Genomic DNA, 17767 nt, shown 5'->3' with positions numbered 1-17767 from the left:
CTCTTTCTGTGTGGTCTTCCACACAAATGAATAATGTGGAGTGATAGGAAGTAAAGGCTACCTGAAGAAAAACCAGCATAATTTTTGTGGTATACTGATAAAAGCATTTTGTTATGTGAACTTCTCAGGTTACATGTGGGACCAGCACTCCAGAGTTTAAAGAGATGAGGATTCACCAATTCACATGAGAAGACTAATGATAAATGATCGGTCTGTGTTGAGATGACAGCAAAGCTGCAAACAGCCAAGAAGTGTGGTTCCACAGTTCACAGCCTTCATCAGAACACATGCAGTAAATGGTGATTGTAATGCCCCTTGAGGTTTATCCTGGGGCAGTTTAATGCATGGATACATATGTGGAAGGCTGAAGCCTCACTTCCTCCATCTTCTCTTACCACAGCCATGTCTGTCAGGCCCTCCTGGAGCACTGGGAGAAATGCAATTCGTAGCACCAACAGAAGACAATAGCAACAACCAACGACCAGTTTTCATTTCTCAATACCAATCTTCATAGCAAAAATCTCTGCCTTCAGATGGGAAAATAAACTAAGGCTCCCAGTCTCCGGATGCGGAGTGCTCTGTTGGCTGTATCAGGCATTTATGTCCTTTAGTACTTTACAATCCCTTCTTTTTTACTTACTCAAACAGAAGTAAGGTTCCTGTCTGCCACACCAGCCTGACCCACCATCCAGACCTTGCTGAAGAGTTACAGTGCTCTGTTTACCTCATTTACCACTTCACATGCACTTGCCCTTCTTTCTGTTATGAAGTCAGACTACAGCAAAATATGGTTTGGTCCATGGGACTGACAGGCAGTAAAACATGGAAAGTGAAGAGTCAAAATATCAATTATTTTCTTAAAAGTTAAATAACATTCTTTACCTATCATTGTATTTCACTTCCTCTCCATTCTTAGCCCAGCTGATGGTGGGCTTTGGGTTTCCCACTGCTTCACAGTGAAGCAGCACACTCAGTGTGCCACTTGCTAGGACTACTGTCTGTCCCAGGTGGGTGACGACCTCTGAAGCAGAAAGTTGTTGTGCTGCTGAAATCTTTCGGAGGATGGCAGGCTTTTGAGGAGGCCTGTGCAAGCCATTTCCCAGATCTACAGAGGTGGGAATAAATGTTTCAGCAGATGACATCCTCAGGGAGCTAGTAAATCCAGAAACACGTCTGTGGAAAGGATACTCCACTAAGGCTGAGTCAACTTTTTGCCTTGATGCTTTGAGGACAAATTCCTGGTGCTCCAAGTGGCTCTTGAAAACCTTGCGAGCCAGCTGCACAACAAGCTGCTCACTGTAGATATCTCTAAGCTCCTCAGGCTGTTGTGACAAATTCCTTATGATATCATCCAAGTGTTTCTGCTCTGTGACCATAGTAAACGGCAGGCTATGCTCCCGGCTCTGGTCCTCCTCTGAGGACGCGTTTCTCTCCATAGACTCCTGGGCTTCCCAGGACTCCAAATTTTCCTCTGGCCAGCTCCTGAGCTGTAGCAGCCTCGAGACAATATTGTCATACCATCTGCTGGGGTTAGCAAGGTGTCCCCACTTTTCAGCCTTGCTACCATTGAAGAAAATCCCATTGAGATGTTTATCCTCTGTTCGCAAGGCATCATTCAAGCCAGCCTTCCTCATGCCCTCGTCCTCCCTAATACTAGCTGGCTGCCCAGCAATGATCTTCTTGTTGCTTCCAATCAGTTTAATTACTAAATGCTCCCGGGCTGGCCCTGCTGTGCAGGTGTATGTCCCAGTGTCTGAAGGCTTCAAATGATGGATTTTCATGTACCCATAGGGAGCAATGGTGATGTGAGCTGAACTGACAAGCCTCTTGTCATCCTTCTCCCAAGTGATCATTGATTTCCTGAACCTCCTGGTAGGACATCGGAGGATAACAGAAGTTTTGGGCAGCAGGTAAGCATATCCACCCACAATGAAGTGCAGTTTCTTCTGTTTCCTTGTCTGGATGTAAACTTGCTTTACAGCCATAATATGGGGGCTTTGCTTATGAGCTGGTCTGTTGTGCCCTGAAATACCATTATATTATTAGTAAGTGATACCATTAAACAAAACAAGTAGTTTACATTGTTGTGGGCAGCATTTGACCCATTAGACAGTAATGGGAGAAACTGGCCACCAGTTGCTGGACATTAAATTTGAACAATCAAAATAAGAGGAATAACAAGACACACTTCAGGAGTGCGAAAGTAGCCCACAGTATATGCGGAAACCAAATAGCCAGGGACAAAAGCTTTACAGGAGAGAGAAAACTTGAGTGGAAACATAGTTCTTGTTGTTAAAGTACTTAAACAAAGACTGTTACTTAAGAAATGCACTGAGTAGAGAAGTGTTTACCATCCAAACCTTCAAAGACAACACGATCTTGCAGGTCACAACAGCAAGGAAGAATGAAAGTCTTGCTACCTGAAGGAGTAATGTTGAACAGAACAAAACTCTCTGGGCTAGGCTTAAAAACATGGTAAATACTATTAAACTGCACTAGTCCAGTGTGTCCTTCTGGTTTCCAGAGCTCTGTGTCAGAGATCTTTATTATGAAGCACTAAATTAAGCTGCACAGGCATACTATTAGTAAATACCATGCAGCATTTGGTCCAAGCTTTAGTTCTAAATGTCAGATATTCTTTTCTCCCTACATACTCAACATTCAGCAGTTTCGGAGTCAAGCTGAAGCTAGGCTGACTTTTACATGTCCAGCTGACTTACTGCAAACTAGGGAAGAGTATACAGGGGGGCTTGTGATGGGCAACAACAAATGCATGAACTACCAGTGTAAAATACATCTAACGTGTGTTGCATGGTTCATTAGAAATCCCAGGTCATAGAGGATTTGGAGTGACATAATGAAATAACAAGTTTCTAAATGATCATCAGCAAAATCCCTTACCAACCATTTTCCTTGCAGCTGTTCTAGCAGAGAGTTTATTTGCACCTGCCCTCAGGCTGCTGTGCTGTATCTCTGAGCCTCTACATTCCAGCTGTGAAATTCAGATCTAGACTTTGGTCAGAATTTGGAACCAGTTCTTCCAGAAACTAGGAGTTCCCTTCCAGCACATTGGCCCACATCCAGCTCCATTAGTAAAACCTCTAGTGCTCCTCCACTGGCTTGACTTGAACACAGACAGAAAAACCCACTCCACAAGACTGAGTAACACTACCACAAAAGAAGGCTATGGAGCAGGAAACAGCATGGATTGCTTAGTGAAGGACTTCCAAGCCCCTTTTCCCCAGGTACTGCCCAAACACCTTTTCCACTTACTTGCACAGGGGCCTAGTGCACAGGGCCTGATCAAGGATGAGAACGGCAAAGGGAGGCAGAGTGAGGAATTGATTATAACAAAGCCTCCAGTTTTCAGCATCTTTCTGCAAATAGCATTTCGACTCTGTGTGCCTTCTCCACAGCTCACTGAACACTAGGAACAGGATGAGAAACATTAGGAAAAACGAAAAAGCTGCTCCTTGTCATGCACTCCGTCCTCACCTCCCAAATCCACATTGCATACATACACCACAGGATATAACAGTTACAGTTTTCAAAATGTTGCAGTGGAATAAAGCAGAGCAGTATCTGACTGTGCAGCTATGAACAGTGCAGGCACAGTAAGGAGATGAAATACCTGTTATTTTCTGTCCTGTATGGCTTAGATTATTTCCATGCTCCTGCTAGCACTTCTCTTCTGTCAAATGGTGTCCCTTGTTTTAATGGTACTGTGCTACAGTTCAAAGGCAGTCTTTGCACTTCGTTTCTATGTGTCTGTGTCTGCTGGCTGGAAAAACTCCTGCTCATGCTCAAGACCAGACCTCATTAAGGTGCAGATCACAGTAGCATTCTGGTCTGGCCTAAGCTTAATCTTTAAGCTTTCCTGTTGCAAATCTATTTAGGAATAATAAAGGGATGAGTATTTTAGTTACCGATTAATTACCTCAGCCTTGTAGTTACTACACATGGCTTACACAGAAGAGTAGAAACCCTCTAATACCAGACTATGCTGCTTGTTGCACAGGTGGACATGGTTTGATGGACTTCATCATGACTATCCAGTTTCATATTTATGCATACACCATTGTGAAAATGAAATACAGGCAGTGCCTTTGCACTGGAACCCAAGCAGCAGTCTGTAAAGAGAGCTGGAAAATGGGTAGAGCACTGTAATCTTCACTGCCAGAATGGCTCTGTGTCTCCTCGCAGAAGACTTTATGAAAACATCCACTAATTTGAATAAAATGCCCAGAGAGATCACCATAAGAAGGGTGCAGGTGGGACAGTTCCATAGGGTGATTGGTATTTCTTTTACAATTTCCACAAGGCAATTTCCACTACCTTCCATGAAAGAGGACTAGAAGAGTGGCGGCAGAGACTGCAAGCTGTGGAATGATTTTCATGCTTACTGGAATGAACCTCTGCTTTTGCTTTGACCTTACAAGACCAAATGGTATTTTTATAATGTCTCTCCTCCCTTCCCCTTCCCCTTCCCCTTCCCCTTCCCCTTCCCCTTCCCTTTCCCCTTCCCCTTCCCCTTCCCCTTCCCCTTCCCCTTCCCCTTCCCCTTCCCCTTCCCCTTCCCCTTCCCCTTCCCCTTCCCCTTCCCCTCTCCTCCTGTTTCCACCCCTCCTCTTCTTTTCTCTTCTCTTTATCATAGGAAAGGGATGGAGTGGCCCCAAGAGGAAAAGACTATTGACATCAGAACAGTTAGATTTTGGGAACAAAGAGTTAGCGTAGGGTAATAAAGATTACTCTTCATCAATGCCTTGGATGGAATAATAAGCATAGGTATGGACAGAGAGGGATTTATTATTTTGAGCATGACTTGTGTTTACATAAGAAGGCTCTTAACGGTTTGGCCAGATGGCTAAAACACATCTGTGGAGGCAGTCACCAAAGAGGAACAAGGAGCCAGTGATAACATCCCCAACCAGGGTGATAAGGACAAAACTGGGCATAACACACTTTGTGGGGTCTGACCTTATTTGGCTCCTCTACCCCAATTTGCATAGGAACTTCATCTCCAAGACCTGTACAATACTCATGCATATGAACAGCATACCTGTGTCCAGTCAGAGAGAAGCCACTCATTGGGACAATCCTCATTCTTGCAGGCTTGTTGTGTAATGGTCCTTGGCAAAGAGCAGAAGGTTTCTGGCAGCTCTAACAAGCTTCCATCTGCCAGGCGTTGCTTACAGAGTGTATCTCGCTTCTGGACACCACCACCACAGGTCTGTGAACACTGTGAGAAAAGAGACACAGACACCTTTTGTAACGCCTGCACCACCCCACTTGCTGCAAAATTTACTTGTGAGTTTGGGTAGAAATCAACACTTGGTCTTGGCCAAACATAAAACAAAAATTTCAGTGACCTCAAAGTACGCTGCTTTCAAAAATGTCAAAAATATTTTGGAAAATGGAAGCAGCTTATTTTGCTAATATTTAGACAAACTGCTTCAGTATTTCTGAAATGTTCTGTTTTAAGGTATTGGTACAAAGGACATGGAAACAGTGAGTCAGCATTGCAGTATGGAGGTGGAAAACTTGTCCTTTCCACTTGGAAAATGAGACTCTAGCATGTGATGTGGAGAATCTAAATACTAATATCTCTGTCTGAGCTCTGACAGTGACTAGTGTCAGAGAGAGTGGAAAAGTCTTGTCCGGCAGTAGATAAGTAAATTGAGATGGTTAATATCCAAAGAACACACCTCCCCTCTGTCCTTAATGTAAATACCTCTCTCTGTATCCATTTTTCTACTCAACCAGGGCATAAAATTTTGAATAACCAAATTTAGTAGCTTTCCTGAGTATTTTTTGTAAATTTAGTTGCTCAGTCCTTTTTCCTGAGGATCCTTTTCCTGAGGCTGCTAACAGGCTCCCAGTTCTGCTCAGTTCAGCCAGCTCAACTCCTTTTCTCCTTTCTTCTAGCAAAGGAAAGGGGGAGCTTGCATTACACTGACATGACCAGCAGTTGCTTATAGCTTGTGACATAGCAGTTATTCAGGAGAAGTAGACAATAATACAAAGAAATAGTAAAATGTATACTTAAGCAGTTAAAAAGGGAGTGTTTTAGAAAATCTTGCAGTCCTGAAAGGCCCTTCTCTCTTAGACAAAGAGCTGCATGAACTTTAATGCTAGCCCGAATATTTAGGATAAACATTTTCCTTGAAAGACAGAAAGGAAGCGCAGAAAGACATTTTTATATTTGGCTTGCTTTTTAATGTGTAAAATTAGCTTTTGTCCTACTTATTTAGAATGTTATAAAGCTCAAAGGCTTCCAAAAAACTAAGCAAGAAAAACATTAGTTTTCATCAGAAGACAATGTTTATCAGCCTCTCATTTGAGGACAATTCTTTCCTGAGGAGGAAGAAAAATATGATTAAAAGTAATATTCCAATACTGCCTAAGGACTGTTATCCTGTTAACTTATATACAAGATACAAAATGGGTTACACACTGTGAATACTATAAAGAATGTTCCTTCTGTCAGTCAGTCAAATCTCAGAAAGTCCACCTCTACCAGAGATAAGGCAAAACACATCTTTCCTTGCTTCTTGGACTTTATTCTCTTACATAGTGCTGTCCCTGCACAGGACAGCCCCAAGAGTCATGCCATATGCCTGAGAGCATTGTCCAAATGCTTCTTGAACTCTGTCAGGCTGGTGCTGTGGCCACTTCTCCAGGGAGCCTGTTCCAGTGCCTAGCCACCCTCTGGGTGAAGAAACTTTTCCTGACATCCAACCTCAGCCTCCCATGACACAGTTTCAGGCCATTCCCTTGGGTCCTTTCACTGGTCACCACAGAGATGAGACCAGTGCCTGCCTTCCTCTTCCCTTCACAAGGCAAATGTAGCCTGCAATGAGGGCTCCCCCCAGTCTCCTCTTCTCCAGGCTGAACAAACCAAGTGACCTCAGCCACTACTCACATGGCTTCCCCTCCAGGCCCTTCACCATTTTTGTGGCCCTTCTTTGGACACTCTCTAACAGTTTAATGTCTTTCTCATATTGTGGTGCCCAAAACTGCCCCCAGCGCTCGAGATGAGCAGAGTGGGACAATCCCCTCCCTTGCCTGGCTGGTGATGCTGTGCCTGATGCCCCCCAGGACAGGGTTGGCCCTCCTGGCTACCAGGGCACTGCTGACTCCTGTTCAACTTGCCATTGACCAGGATCCCCAGGTCCCTTAACATGGTCTCCCATGTGGTTTAATTTTACACTGCTCTCTACTCAAGGTGTACAACAATACGGGTTTATTCCTTGCTCTCAAAAATGACTTCTGCCTGCAAAAGGAGTAAACATTTTTTTCTCAGAAGGTGTCTCTGTTGGTTTTTAATGTGTGACACTTGAAGATTTAGAAGAGACATTTTATGGTATGGATTAAAAATAACTAGGAAAATATAATAAAATATTACCAGTTTTCCCATGCTGACTTTGTTTTCAAGTCATTGTTCGAATTATCTTTGGAGCAAAGTTAGCATTCAAGAGCAAATAAAGAATGTTGGCATTGAGACTGTAGCACTTATTCAGTAATAAAACAAAGTTGGATGAAGATTTACTAATGGATGTCTCTTGTTTCAGGTATGCAGAACAGATATGTATAGGGCCTTGTAAAAATGAAAGCTTATATATACACTTTTCTCCAGAAAATGATAAAGATCCTAATGCATTTAGTAAAGACACAGAACTATTTAAAAATAAATAGTCTGGAATATGTAAAGATGTGTTTTAAAAATTGTTTGTAATGTTACAACACTGATAATTATTGTGTGTTTATCTACCAGGAACACCGGGGCTTTGAATGGCATTTAATTCAGGCAATCGTTCCTTACAAGCATAAAAGGCTTAGGAAAGAAAACACTGGTCATTACAGTTTAAATCTTTTGGGGATTTTTTTGTGGTATTGCATTAAACCAGTGTGAATGAGTGCTCTGAAAAGCACCACAAACTCCACTGATGAGGCCAAAGAAATGTACTGAAACCAGGCTGTGCAGCAAACAGATTTTACCCTTTCATGTTGGTAAAGCTTTCAAGGACCTTCCCTAGGGGGAGGAAGGCACCTTCCTGAAGGGCCCTTCATCTCCCTGTATGAGGGGAATCCTCTCAGGAGCCTGGGGAGAGGGGAGGCGTTGTGGGTCCTTTAATGCAAGGAAAGAAATCCTTCTTCAGGTTTTTTTCTGCTGGAGGGACCCATAGCAGTTCTGCTGCATGACTGGAGGTCACCTCCAGAAATTGTCTCAGCCACTCACGTCCTTTCTGAATGTTTTTTTTCTTTCCACATCTCAGAAGCCAACAGCTGTAATAATCCCTAAGTGTAATGCACAAGCCCCATGGTGCAGGTTTTCAGATGGGAAACCTCTGTGAGACTGAGCTGCAAGGTCTGGTTTTCCTACAGGGTGGAAATACCTGTAAAGATGATGGTGTTGCAAAGAAGGAAAACAGACATACTTAAAAAATGAGAGAACGGAAATTGATTTTGATGGATTAGAGGTTTTTTTCTGGCACAGCACTCATCTGAACAGAAGCAGAAGACAGTAGGTAGAGAAGCACATTCTTCGTGCTGTTTTCCTCCAGTGAAAGGTAAGCACTGGAAATACTCAGTGCCAGGGCCTGAAAAGTCTGTGGAAGTAAGGCAGAAGAGCTACAACATAACTTGTGTTGAACTGTAGCAATGAATTACAGCACAGGTTCTCTCGCCCAGAGAAGACATCAGTTACCACAAGCGTGACTGAGCACTTTGTTTCAATTTCTGATTAACACAGCTGCTAAAGCTTTTATACTTAATCAGGCTTCCTCCTCTGAAGATCTGCTAAGTCTTTCAAAGAGGTAGCATTTGAGAGCCCTTGAACAGTTGGAAAAATTACTTCAAACAGGTGGAAGTACACACGTTTACACTGTTGAGGAAGATGTTCCAATCCTGAAAAAATCTGTTTGGAGATAGCTCTAGCAGAAACAATTTGGTACTGTTCTAGTGTGGCCTACAGCTAATGGTCACTGTTAGCAGAAAATAAATTTTTCCTCATACTACAACATGTATCTCTTCTGACTGTTCACATAAACTTACAGAAAATTTCTTTCTGTAAGGACTGTGGCCAGTTATAGGACTTAAACAAGCATAGGTGCTCCTTCTAGCATATCCTAATTTTGAAATGCTTGACTTACGTTATTACATTACGAACTAGGAGAATACCATTTCCTATTTACAAATATAACATTTATTATGACTATAGTCTAGAAATTTTCAAAAGTACAGCTAAGTATATATGTGTGTGCAAATATCATTAGACAAAGCATGAAATATCACTGAACTGTTTTAAACAGAGGACTAAAGCTGTAGGCTCATTACCTAGCTTTGACAGACCATCAGACTGGCGTAAATTTTTTTTTACCAGGTTGGTTGCCCAAACCCAAAGCTCTCTCAGCTTCATGGACTTACTAACTTCATTATGTGAGTACACTAACATCTCCCTGGCTCTTAAGTAAAGACCAGATTTTATATATAGACACTGAATAGGCATAAGTAAGCACTATGCAAAATGATCATAGTTTTCACATAGGATAGAATGAAGACTAGCACACATCAAGAATGAAGGTTTAAACAGGTGTTTTGCTTACACCTACACCACACAGCAAATTTTTCCTTTAGTCTTGACAGCAGCACAGGATGCTTTCCTCCTGTGTAGTATTATAACCATTTAAAGAAGCATCTTTAAGTCTTTTGAATTACACAAGTATTTTAATTTGCAACCAGATGTCAGCAAATTACCTAATTCCAGGGTGCTTTCTAAAGATGGAAAGCCTTGTACAAACCCATTGTGTGGATAGCAATTTTTATATTTAGTGTTATAAGGCATCCCTCTCCCAAAGGGAAGTGTTTAACACACATTTCTTAATCTGAAGGATGAGGAATGTTTCTTGTACAAAAATAAATTACTATTTGAGAATATATGAAATACTCAAAATGCTTTAAAGACTCTTTTATCCTTAATCCTTCTCGTTTAGTTTTCCTAGAAGCCTTGACATAGCTAACCCAAGTCCACTCATTGCAGCTGACCAACTCATTCCATATATTTTTGTTCGAAATCTATAGCCAGCTGTTAAGATTTTCCACTAACTTTGCATTAGAAATAGCTATAGTCATTATTTACCTCTGGAAACATTGATGCATTTTTTTAAGAGTGAAAAGTGCACACTTTGCAGTTTTTTAATGGTCTGTCAGAATGATTAATGATTCCTCTTGATAGGTTAAAGCAAAATCATAGAATCAGAGAATGGTTTGTGTTGGAAGGAACCTTACAGTTCCTGTAGTTCCACCCCATCTCCTCTCTGCACCCCACTGGCCAGGGACAGCTTCCATTATACCAGGTTGCTCAAAGCTACATCCAACCGGGCCTTCAACACTTCCAGGAATGGGGCATCCACATCTCCCCTGTGCCATCTGTTTCAGTGTCTCACTACCCTCATACAAAAAAATGTCTCCCTAATATCTAAACTACATCTACTCTCTTTCAGTTTAAATCCATTACTCTTTGTCTTGTTGCTACAAGCCCTTGTCAAAAGCTCCTCTTAATCTTTCTTGCAGGCACACTTCATAAACGGTAAGGCTGCTCTGAGGTCTCCCTCAAGCCCTCTCTGCTGCAGCTCTCCAGCCTGTAGGAGAGGTGCTCCAGCCCTCTGACCACTGAAATGTGTGCAATGCCTACTTTTAGCAGTCATAAAATGAGATTACACATAAATTCTTACCTCTTGCCATTCTGTAGGATACCAGGAGGGTGGGCAGTCAAAGCGATTACAGGCTTGCACGAGCGATGGCTTGGGTTTAGAGCACAACTCATCCGCCAAAATCACTGTCTCGTTGGTCTCTCTTGATAGTAGATGAGAACAGAAGACATCTCGTGTCTGCAAACCAACCCCACAGGTAAGACTGCAAGAGCTCCATTTCCCAATCTCCCATCTGTGAAGGGGTCAGGAGAGAGAATCTTAAGCACAGAAAAAATTCACCTTAATTTTTCTCTTATTGTAATGACAGATGGAATGAAGAAACAGTAAATGAAAGGGAATTTTCCTTTTCTGATCAATGTCACTCTTGTAGCTGGACGATGAGGCTAAGATGAATATTTGCAGTTCTGCATTTTCATCTCTTGTCAATAGTTCTTGGACTGCAAGTCTCTGGGATTTCTGCAATATCACAGGAAATGTTTTGTGTCCTACAGTAGGAGTTCTTTTGTCTGTTGGAGCATGGACAACGTATTTCAAGACAGAGTAGATTTAATTAGCTGGTTTTCTTCCCCGTCTTAAACAAAAAATAAAGGAAGATAATGACAAAATTTAATCAAAGGAATGTATAAGTGAAATTCTGAGGACAAATTTCTTTCAGAAGATCCAGCTTTGGTTTTCCTGACTTCTGTGCTGTTGTGATACGAGGTACTAAGGCCTTGAGAGATGCAACGGGAGAGCAGGGGATCATCTTCAACCCCTGGATGAACACCTGTCACTGAACTAGATCTTCTCTGAACTAGCTATGTAAATCCTGTATCAACAGGATTGTTGATAACTGAATTTCAGTGTTCATCACCTTAAAACCAGATTTCTGCTATTTGCTGTACTGAACACAACCCCGAATTCTGTCAACTAAACACAGAAAATTGTTTAAAGTACTAGGCCTTCCACTCATGTCTCAACTAGGAAGCACTTCAGAGATATATAGAAATGTATACACAAAAAATTAGTCCTACATTCAGAAGGAAAAGATAAGAAAATAGCCTCCCCAACAAACTCATGCAAAACTCTACACTGACCTGGATATACTCCCACACCCAAATTGAAAACATGAAAGCCAGATAGTGCCATGTTTTCTAAATCTGAAGAGTAGCCTCATTTCCAGCATGACATTATTTAAACTGATTACTGAGGGAGTAAATTAAAAATTCAGGAAAAGGAAAGCTCAGAGGACCTGTCTTTGAAGACAACAAATCCAGGCAGAAACTTAAAGAGAGTGATTAGGAAGGAGGTTACCCTCAGGCTCCAAACAGGACGGAGGCAGATAATGAAGGAAAGTTATGAAACATGTCAGGAGAATCAAGCAGATTTTATGGAAGAAGCAGAGAAAGACCACTCTGATGCTCCAAAATCTGCAGTCAATGGAAATAGCTCAGTGCATGTAAAACACATAATGTGAGCAAACACACTACACAAATAACCATTTAAGATTGTGCTACCCTACTATCACTGAGCGATTCTAACATCTTTTCATTTTATAAAGTTATTTTGTGGGCATGTTTCCTCCCTTTCAAGTAACATCTTTAACAAATATAAACTGCTAGCACATAAGAAATTCTTTTTCCTCCCTATAAGATATCCTGATGGACCAAAGGCACATTGCTCCCCTACTGTGCTCCATCTGCTGGTGACATTCTCTGATTTTACAAAAATCCTGAGCCTCACTGTAAGCACTAACAACACTGTAGTTTGCTTTTAGACAATATTGTTGGTTCTGTTAGTAGCAATGACAACAATCTGTTCAACCCTTTCTAACAATAAATGCTTCTTGCACAGTGAGTTAGGAGTTCCCATGATCATTTTCCAGACCATAATACACTGAAGGACACTGATCTGAATACATATACTGGGAGCTATTTATCAGTGGAACAGGAGTGACATATGGCAGCCAGTTAAACTAAGCTGGAGTATGTTCTCCATATGAATGATCTGGGGGGAGAGATCTTCCCTGCTTTTCCCATGAAACTGTTAGCCAGAATTAATGTGGATATCATCTACCCTTCAGTTTTGGCACAATCTAAAATAAGATATTTGAGTAGGTGGTGAGAAGAAGGCATTTTCTTGCTTCAGAATCTATTTTGATACATGGTTAGCTGCCAGACTTACTTTTTTTTTTCAAGTGCTGGCAGTAGCTGTTGCCTCCAGCAACATTTTGTTTGTTATTGATGTAAGTGCAAAATGTTTCTGTTGGCAGTTCACATCTCAGTGGCTAGCAAGCCACATAAACCCTTTGGACATCTTGGCTTCTTCAGAAGAGGGTGTCTGTTTCTTCTTCCAGAAAGAAATGCTGTGTTTCCATAAAGACAAAGGACTTGTTTTTCCAGTGTTTGAAATTTCTGAATATTGCAGGTTGCATCTGTTGCCCTACCCATAACTAACATCGGTTTATTCACAATTCTTTCCAGCTGCACTAAAGAGGAGATTCCTTAGAGGAGCACACAAACTGTGAGGTCAAATACCTCTTACCCTTGTACTTTCGTAGTCCCAAGAGACTTTTATGGGCTTTCATACATGGAAAGTAAAGAAAGTAGAATAGAGCAGACACATGTGAAGTGGACTAGGCATGTGCAAATAACTGAACCCATAAATGATATACATGAATTTCAAAGTCCTAAGAAGCACAGAGAAAACCAGTGATAATCTTACAGAAATACAGGGCTGTAGAATTATTTTAAAACAGCTAAAGGTGTTTGCAACACTTTGAACTAATACTATCCTACTATATTTACCTATTAGTTTCTAAAATACTTGTACTGTTGGAGACAATAATCTTACAAAAATATATAATACTGCTTTTTTGTAGTAATGCTGTTTTCCCTTACTGTAGAGTGTAATGAGATGCTAACTGAAGTATGTCTTGTCTTATTTCATGTGGTACTTGGCTGTGCATTCTTCTATTTTTTCTTCTTCTTCTACTGACTCTCCCAATGCACATGGCATACAAAAGATAATGTCCTACATGCATCTGTCAATACCAGAATTAAAATTCAAGTAGGCAAGAATCTTACACTTTAAGGGTGAATACAGTAGTTAGAGAATCAAGCTAAAGGAACCTCTCACAAGTGGAATTGCTATCTTTGTAAGCTGACTGCGGCTGCTGTTAAGGTATAGATTTTAGGAAAAATCTGCATACTTGCTGGTTTATAGAATAGATGAAAGTCATCTGTTTGATGCTTCCCATATTATTTTCCAGACCCTGGTGAAGGGATTGCACAGTTTTGGTACAAAACATACTTTTTCTCCCTTCTCCTTTCTCCTTCACTACTGCCCAAATCTGTACTAACATGCAGTAACAGAGAAACAACCTGTTTTTAGCCTTATTACACAGTAGGAATTTGGTGCATCTATGCTCCTAAACCCCTGGTTTGTCCTAGCTCTAGGTCTATCAGTTCACCAGTTGTCCATCTCCATCTCCTAAAAATCTAAGCAGTGGTTACGTATGTAAGCACAAACTAGACTTTAAAAATATTTCAACTACTGTACTTAATATAAAACAGATTTCAAGATGTTTTCATCCTCTGCAGGATATATATACATAACTCTGCTGATATACATAAAATACATTGAATATTTGAACTGATTGAACAGAAACTATATTAATTCAAAACCACTGAGACATTTAGAGATGGCTAGCGAAGAGGAATGTAAGAGGAAAGAGGCAATTCACAGGGCTGGATGTGTTGAAATGAGTATGTGTCTTTCAATACAGTGATACATGTATTAAAATACTGTGCCAGTTTGGGCAAATTTGGAAATATATCCTCTGAGAGAAAGCAGGTTACAACCAGCCCTCCCCCACCAGGTTTGGGAAAAAATGAATTTTCCTTGAAGGAAAGTGAAGGAGATAAAAACTATTTATTTAGCAAACACACAGGAAAAGGATAATAATGCTAAATAATAAAACTCTTGCTCTGCTGAGAGAAACCTGGGAAAATTTCAGAGTCCTTCCGTAGATCTCTCTCCCCGTCCTTGGAGCTGGGACAGGTGGTGGGCCCCCCTCCAGGGCCAAGGCCTCAGTGGAAAATCCTCCCAATGTATTTTGATGTTGAAACAGTCCAACAGACAAAAAGGGGGAAAAAAAAAGAAGTCCCAGGAAAACAAAAGTTCAACTCCCTGAAGGAAAAGGAGCTGAAAAACTGGCCGAAAGCTGGCTGGAAAGAAAGCAAGCTGGGTGCTTCCTCCTGCTCCTGCCGCTGCTGTTAGCAGCAAGAGAGCTTCATCTGTGTCCTTGAAAACATGAAAACAAACTGCAAACTGCTTTGAAAAAGTACACTTTTCTCTCCCCCCTCTCAGGCTCGGTTTAAAGGCATAGAATGGCACAAAATTAATTTCTGGGCATAGAACAGTGATATGGGATACAACATCATAAAGTCACCCCAAGACAAATACACATGTATGAACATTTTTCAAATGAACATGGAAGAAAACAAGTTCCTACTGGAAGTATATAGGGAGTAGAGGATGGTCCAAAAATACAACTTCTTTCAAGTATCATCAAAATTTCAAAACCAAAACTGACCACAGAAACTTTTAACTTTCCAAATGAATGATTTCCTTCTTCCATAAGGATATCTTAGTAATTTTTTTAGAGGTGGTCAACCATATGGACATATAATGCACATGAAGATAGGCAGATTCAGTAGTTTCTGAAGTAGTTTCAGAATTACCAGGTCTGACTGCTCAAGGCAATGTTTTTCTTTAGGTTTTCTTACACACAATGCTAAAGGTGTAGTCTGAAAACTACAGACAAAATTTGATGAAAAACCCAGTGAACTGAAACACTGAATTTCTTACATTTCCAGGAACTAGAAACTAACAAAGTGAATTAGCAATGAATAGATTTTATGAATAGAAAAACACCAGTTAGGAAATTTATTAGCCAGTTCATATTCTGAATTGGACTAACAATCTGTAATCTACAATTATTTTTATGAATTACAATTACTTTTATGACATAGAATTCTCCTACTGCTAAAGGACCAATAATAAATTGCAATTTTCCAGAACATTCTCATTAAATAAATTAGGCTTATCTAAGCAATGCTTATGCATATATTTAATTCCATGTAAACAAGCAGTTTCCACAATTAATCATGGTCAGTGGGTTTTAAAATGTAAATACTCACAGCTCTGCTGAATAAAAGAAAGAGAACAACTTTGAAGCTCCAATGGCCAAAAAAGGCTCAATAATCTGAAAAATCCAGTTACTGCCACAGGACAATTATTCCATACTATTAATGTAAATCTAAAAATGTTAGGGATTCTCTCAAAAACCAGTTTAAACTATGCTATTTGTAATAGGGAAATTATCTTGAAATTACCAGCACACATAGTTAACAAAAATCTTTCCTGTGGTCTTTGAATTAAACTTGGGCATTTGTTATTCGTTATTTCTAAACAGCTTCTGGCTGTTTAGAAAAGTTCCAACACATGACGTGAACATGTAAATCTGTGAAGTTCTATACATCAAATTTTTAATTAGAGATGAACTTTCCTTCTCTCCTTCAATAGTAAAAAAAGGTATCAATATCAAATTTTGCCCCAGCAATTCAGATGAAGAACTAGAGGATCAGGAGAGCAGAATCTTGCTCCTAGCTCTTTGCTGAACTCCAGAGGTGAATGAGACCAGAACTGCTGAAACATGCGCTAGCCTGTGAGTATGGGTCCAAATGGAAGACTCAAGTACTGAGCTGGATCATACCATTCTCCTACCTGTATCTCAACTTCACATTGACAAAATCACAACAATACTTTTGTGTTGTGGTTTTTTGTTTTTTTTTTTTTTTTTCCTGAGCTTGGTCTGTGCTTAGGTTGGAATCTTACAGCAGGGATGTTACCTTATTCTGTCTTTCTCTATCAGCTAGCACAATGAGAGTCCCTGCTTGCAAGGAGCTTCAAGGCATTGTCATGTCATGAATAACAACAGGGACAATAATGCACTCTTACCTCAGTTTTGAAATGTCCCTCTCATTGCCACAAGAACTGGAGCTCAGACAATACTGCTAACTAGAGAGACCAGAAAGTGACACTGGCCAGTAAGCAGCTACTCATGGCAAGACAAGCTGCTAGAATTAGTCGTTGCCCCAGTAGGGCTACAAGGCTTCAGAACAAAACACTCTCACAACCCCCATAATCAGTCTGGAAAAAGTAAATTATGTAGGTAGAACTTGTAGTCTTGAGCCAAAGCACTATGCAGGCAGCAGCTCTGGATTAGCTCCCATATGCACAGGGAACCTGTATATACCATAAGTGAATGGTAAACCCCAAATCATTTTAAGGTGTTAGGTGTTATAAGAAAATTATCTAGGGATGTAGTTTAATCCTGACAGAGTCCCTTCCAGCACTGTCAAGACAATTGAACATTGCACAGGAAAAGTAAACAATTTTCTAGACAAAGACCTCCCAAACTAGTTCTAAAAACATGAAATTATTGTCATTTTTATATGGTTAAACCATATGAAAGTGATACAAAAGAACTCTTCTTATTTCTAAGATAAACATTCATTAGTGTGGAGAAAGGTTTGCCTGGAAGCATCTGACTTAACAGCTGACACCTGCCTGCATAAAGACATTCCTCAGTGCACAAGGGCTGTGAGGCAGCTGTGCATATGTGCATACAGCAGAATGAGTAAATCACATATTATGTCAATACCGGCTTCCTCTTCTCCTCTGTCAACCAGTGCATCTTCCATTTGGCCGTGAAGACTGAGAAGTCTGCACACAGCCCATGTATCTCCTCTCTTCCTTTTCCCTTATCAACCTGGAGCAGTGTTTGTGGTAAAGTTTTCTGTTTCATAGGTGTGAAAGGCTTTCTTGAGGCACATTTAACAGATGTATCTTTGGCTGAGTAAATATGCTCAGTATGACATCTTAAATACCATGTCAGAATGTGATCTTAAGCTCTGAACAGCAGGAAAAGATACTGTCCATTCTGTTTGGGTAGCATACCCTGTTGCAGTGAAGCTACAGGATTAAGATGAGACCTCCCAAGTCAGTTC

At 40.6% G+C, this 17767-nt stretch overlaps 1 protein-coding gene across 1 annotated transcript in view; it reads right to left on the bottom strand.

The window, feature by feature from the left end:
- LOC309585140 (ADAMTS-like protein 1) overlaps positions 1 to 17767 on the bottom strand; it is a gene marked incomplete at both ends in the record, with an annotated part of 88293 nt that overhangs the window by 51045 nt on the left and 19481 nt on the right. Inside the window, 4 exons of the mRNA XM_082301671.1 lie at positions 883 to 2023; positions 3274 to 3427; positions 5060 to 5239; positions 10734 to 10944. Coding sequence (XP_082157797.1) covers positions 883 to 2023; positions 3274 to 3427; positions 5060 to 5239; positions 10734 to 10944 — 1686 coding nt within the window. The remainder of the gene's footprint in view (positions 1 to 882; positions 2024 to 3273; positions 3428 to 5059; positions 5240 to 10733; positions 10945 to 17767) is intronic.

The sequence above is a fragment of the Coloeus monedula genome (genome assembly GCF_965178545.1).
Source record: "Coloeus monedula genome assembly, chromosome: Z".
NCBI classification, from domain to species: Eukaryota; Metazoa; Chordata; class Aves; order Passeriformes; family Corvidae; genus Coloeus; species Coloeus monedula.
The sequence above is the reverse complement of the archived record's forward strand: the minus strand, read 5'-3'. Positions and strand labels throughout refer to the sequence as shown.